The sequence below is a fragment of the Nerophis ophidion genome, linkage group LG23 (genome assembly GCF_033978795.1).
Source record: "Nerophis ophidion isolate RoL-2023_Sa linkage group LG23, RoL_Noph_v1.0, whole genome shotgun sequence".
NCBI classification, from domain to species: domain Eukaryota; kingdom Metazoa; phylum Chordata; class Actinopteri; order Syngnathiformes; family Syngnathidae; genus Nerophis; species Nerophis ophidion.
The window spans coordinates 12,211,223-12,216,290 of NC_084633.1; the positions used below are offsets into that span (position 1 = coordinate 12,211,223).

The following is a 5,068-nucleotide window of genomic DNA, read 5'->3' on the forward strand; positions in this document are numbered from 1 at the left end:
TCCGCCTATCACAGGGGTCGGCAACCCAAAACATTGAAAGAGCCATATTGGACCAAAAATACAAAAAACTAATCTGTCTGGAGCCGCAAAAAAATGAAAAAGCCGTATATAAGTCTTATAATGAAGGCAACACATGACGTAAAAGTCAGCTATAATAGCCTACTATCAAAATGACTATGTGTCGCAGGCTGAAGCAAATCTTCGTTGACAGAAATGTTGACATTTAATATTTGTCCTACACATTTTTACAACATCAGAAACCATTAGTAAATCAGAGGCTACTCAGAAGGTGAGATAACCCCTGGAAATTACTCACTTTTAAAGGCTTACTGAAATGAGATTTTCTTATTTAAACGGGGATAGCAGGTCCATTCTACGTGTCACACTTGATCATTTCGCGATATTGCCATATTTTTGCTGAAAGGATTTAGTAGAGAACATCGACAATAAAGTTCGCAACTTTTGGTCGCTAATAAAAAAGCCTTGCCAGTACCGGAAGTAGCAGACGATATGCGCGTGACGTCACGGGTTGTGGAGCTCCTCACATCTGAACATTGTTTTACAATCATGGCCACCAGCAGCAAAAGCGATTCGGACATAGAAAGTGACGATTTCCCCATTAATTTGAGCGAGGATGAAAGATTCATGGATAAGGGAAGTGAGTGAAGGACAAGCAAAAAAAAAAAAGACGAGGGCAGTGGGAGCGATTCAGATGTTATTAGACACATTTACTAGGATAATTCTGGAAAATCCCTTATCTGCTTATTGTGTTACTAATGTTTTAGGGAGATTATATGGTCGTACCTGTACAACCTGAAGGTCGGCCCCGCACCTTTCTTCAGCGCCAGTCGACGGTTGGTGGCGATGCCCATCTCTGCCCTTCGCAAGGGACCCTCTTCGAAACACAATGTTTCGAAATGATCGCTGCATAATACACTGTACTTTGTGTGTGTGGTCCAATCCAACCGTGTTCGCTTGACATCTCTGTTTCATAGTAAATCTTTCGGGAATGTAAACAATGAAACACCGGCTGTGTTTGGGTTGCTAAAGGCGGCCGCGATACACCGCTTCCCACCTACAGCTTTCTTCTTTGACGTCTCCATTATTCATTGAACAGATTGCAAAAGATTCAGCAGCGCAAATGTCCAGAATACTGTGGAATTATGCGATGAAAACAGACGACTGGAATGATAGGAAAAAAAAAAATTCAGTTCATCCAGGACAGCTCGAAGGGGAAGGGGTATGCTGCCTGCAAATTTTGTAGGTCAGACTTCTACATTGAACACGGTGGCCGAACCGATACACTCATTCATGAACGGATTATACATATATATATATTTATATGTATATACACTGTATAAAGAAATACTTGAAAATATATACACCCCCGCTACCCCACCACCTCAACAACACACACACACACACACCCATCTTCCGATTTCGAAGGTCTCAAGGCTTGAGTTTGATTTAAATTTTATTTGGAACATGCAGGCAAGCATACAACATGATACATCACAATTTCCAGTTTTTCTTTTCAACATGTTCGAAAAGGAGTAGGAAGAAGCAGAGCAGTTTAGCTCGGTTGGTAGAGTGGCCGTGCCAGCAACTTGAGGGTTGCAGGTTCGATTCCCGCTTCCGCCATCCTAGTCACTGCCGTTGTGTCCTTGGGCAAGACACTTTACCCACCTGCTCCCAGTGCCACCCACACTGGTTTGAATGTAACTTAGATATTGGGTTTCACTATGTAAAGCGCTTTGAGTCACTAGAGAAAAAGCGCTATATAAATATAATTCACACTTCACTTCACATTTAATCCTACCCCTTCTCTTCTACATAACAGTTTCTAGACTTTTTGTTCACTTCATGTTCTCAATTTATTCACAATATACTCCATAATAATCACAATAAAAATAAATAAATAGTAAAAATAATTAAATAATAATAATTGGTGGAGTAATTCATATTTCATATTATGAGATAAGTAAGATTATTTTGAGAATGAATGGATGGATGAAATAATGTTTGGCAAGGTTGGCAAGTATGTATTACATAAAGATAATGTGTCATGAGACATGCACAACTAAAGTATGCACAAAGACGATAAAAGTAAAGGATATTAAATGAGCTCAAATATACCTACAAATGAGGCATAATGATGCAATATGTACATGCAGCTAGTCTAATTAGCATGTTAGCATTGATTAGTTTGCAATCTTGCACTGACCAAATATGCCGGATTAGCAGTCCAACAAGTCTTATAACATCAACAAAGTGCACCCTTGTGTATTCACGCACAGTATAAAACTTTTTGTGGACAAAATGAGACAAAGGAGCGGAAAATTTTAGATGTAAACAAACTGTTGCGTCACAGTCCACACTATGGTGAGTTCAAGAACCGCCAAAATTAGTAGGACAAAACGATGTTCATTTTACCAGTACCAAAATATTGGTATCATGACAACAAATTGGTCTGCAAGAGAGGTGTGGAAGTCTACTATTCGCTTGTCTTTCATTCAGCCACCACTGGCATCATTATAGTGTTTGTGTGTGAGTGAGTGAGTGGGCGGGAGCCGAGTGTGGGCGGATTGTATTTCACTCTTGTCTGTCATGTGTAGACACGCTCAGTAGTGTTTATGTGTATGGTGTTGCATGTTCCCTTCAGGTGCATGTGTGGGTCAATGATAATGAAACTCCACACCTGTGTTGCTGCAGTACTAAAAATGTATCCTGCAGCACAACATGTAGGAGAGTACAACTGTGAGGTGGTGATGGGGAGATGCAGGGACATATAACCCTCCCCCTTCCTGCTCCTCATCACCCCCCCGATTCAACGTTGGCCGCACGTCACAGAAAGGAAGACCCAATGGGAGGAGGCAGACTTCCCCCGTAGCTCCTCCTCCCCCCACGCTGCTTTATATATGCCCTGCCACCGCCTGGGCTCAGCCCAGTGCACAATGTGCAGCCTTGCGTCCGGCAGCCACCGTACGGGAGGACAAAAGCAGGATTCCAAGGATTGACTTCTTCCCAAACGAGCCGAGTCAAGCCCCCAAAGATGGGCTGCACCACGGGGCCCCTGGCTTGCCAGCCGCAAGAGGGGCAATCCCTGGAAGCCGGCGGCGCCAAAGTCCCTGAGGTGCTCTCCTCCCTGGAGCGTCTCTCGCAGGCCACCGGCGGCATGGAGAAGTCCTGGTACCGCTGCATCTTCCCCTTCGGCATCATCTCCCTGGTCATCGGCGTGGCGGGGACCGGGGTGACCTACACCTACAACGACCTGCCGCAAACCAAGGTGGTGTCGGTGGCGCTGCTCGTCACCGGACTGCTGCTGCTGGCGATGGCCACCGCCTGTTGGAGCGTGCACAAGAAGAAGCGGCGGAAAAAGAAGGAGGCTGGCGGCGGCGGCGGCGGGTCCTTCACCTCGGAGCAGTGCCCCCTGTGATGCCCAACTTGAAAGCAAAAGGTCGGGAGTTTTGACCTCCTCATTCATGCGTGGTGTGGCATCGCCCGGACCCGCCCGGGGAGTTCACTCGGGTTCTGTTTAGTCTGGGAACATTTTGGACTGGGAAGGAGGGCTCCGCCACCACGTCAGGTTTCTGGTGTCAAAACAACCTCCAAGGAGACACTGGAATATGCACTGCACACTGCATGCATAAATCACACACACTCTTACACACACTCACACATACACCCTCCCCACGCTATGCAGAACAAGCCACGTCCATCGGTGCCGCCGTCGGGCGTCACCGGACAAGTCACCCGCAGCATTCCTCCCGCCCGGGACAGGTGACTCTCGGAAGACCGCAACCCGACACCCGGCGGACCCACGTCAGCGGACGGCGTCATCGCCTCGTCCTGTGACACCGCAGCAATGTGTCCGGAGCGGGGAGGGTAAGGGAGGGTTGGGGGGGTGGGTCCTTTTTTTATACTCCGGCAGAGTGGAACCTGAGTCCGCCGAGGAGTTGTGAGCCGCCGAAAAAAGGAGGACGGAGGAGTACGGACTTCTCATGAAGATATTTGCACAGAATGGCCCAGTCGGGGGTCTTCAGCTATGCTTCCCGGGTACCTCCACTCGGCCAGAGTCGGGGTTGGGATTACTGAAGGACACATGCCATAACGGAGGGGTGGGGGGGGGACCCTGACTGGCCCCTCCCGCTTCGTGCCTTGAGCAAGCACACATGGAAAAAGGCTCTTGTCACATTCGTATGTTTCCATGTGAACTCATGACCTCCCTCGCCCTTGCTTTGACCCCCCCACTCCAGGCATAACTTTCTTCATCACACCCATCTGCATTTTGCACTATGACTTGATCCCTGACCATTATCTCATTTCACACACTTTTAATCGACCTGGAAGGCGTAACATAGCCACACTGAAAAGAAAAAAACCTAATGTTATGCAAAAAAGTCATAAAATAGGCAAATTAATATAAAAAAAAAAAAAACAGGATTTTTTTTATTTCCTGTATTAACCGGTAAAATTTTCCCATTTTTACTTTCACAAAACTTTTTTTTAAAAGTTTTTGTAATTTTCACATTTCTCTATTAAAAAAAAAAAATATTATTTTACTAAATTTAGAACTTTTTTCATATGTCGATTTTTTGTAAATACCACATTTTTCTCAAAGTCCTATACTTTACGACATTTTGCACATATATATATTTTTACCGACTTGTAGTAATACAATATTTCTCTCAAAAAATAACACTTCTAAGGCATTTTTTCCACATGACTTAAATTTTGAATCATAATGAAGTTATATTACCATATTTATCCCAACAAATACCACTACCATTTCATAACTTCACGACTATTTTCTCGTAAATTTACAACATTTTTCTTCTGATTAGATTTTTTTTTTCAGTTTTAGTAATATTATATTTAGTAATATTACCGCATTTCTAAAAAAAAATCAAAAACACTTAGTTTTCAGAACTTTACAAGTTTTTTCACTTAACTCTGTTTTTCTTATGATTAGATTTTTCTTTCTTTTTTTGGTATTATGACATTTCTCTAAAAAAAAAAATACCACTTTCATCTCATAAGTTTATGACTTTTTTCACTTAACTTTACA

At 43.9% G+C, this 5,068-nt stretch overlaps 1 protein-coding gene across 1 annotated transcript; it reads left to right on the forward strand.

Moving 5' to 3' along the window:
- The first annotated feature begins 2,359 nt into the window (after positions 1-2,359).
- LOC133541373 (transmembrane protein 100) lies at positions 2,360-3,885 on the forward strand. Its single transcript, XM_061884760.1, has one exon. The coding sequence runs from the start codon at positions 3,053-3,055 to the stop codon at positions 3,434-3,436; it is 384 nt and encodes a 127-aa protein (XP_061740744.1). The 5' UTR covers positions 2,360-3,052; the 3' UTR covers positions 3,437-3,885.
- Positions 3,886-5,068: the final 1,183 nt, after the last annotated feature.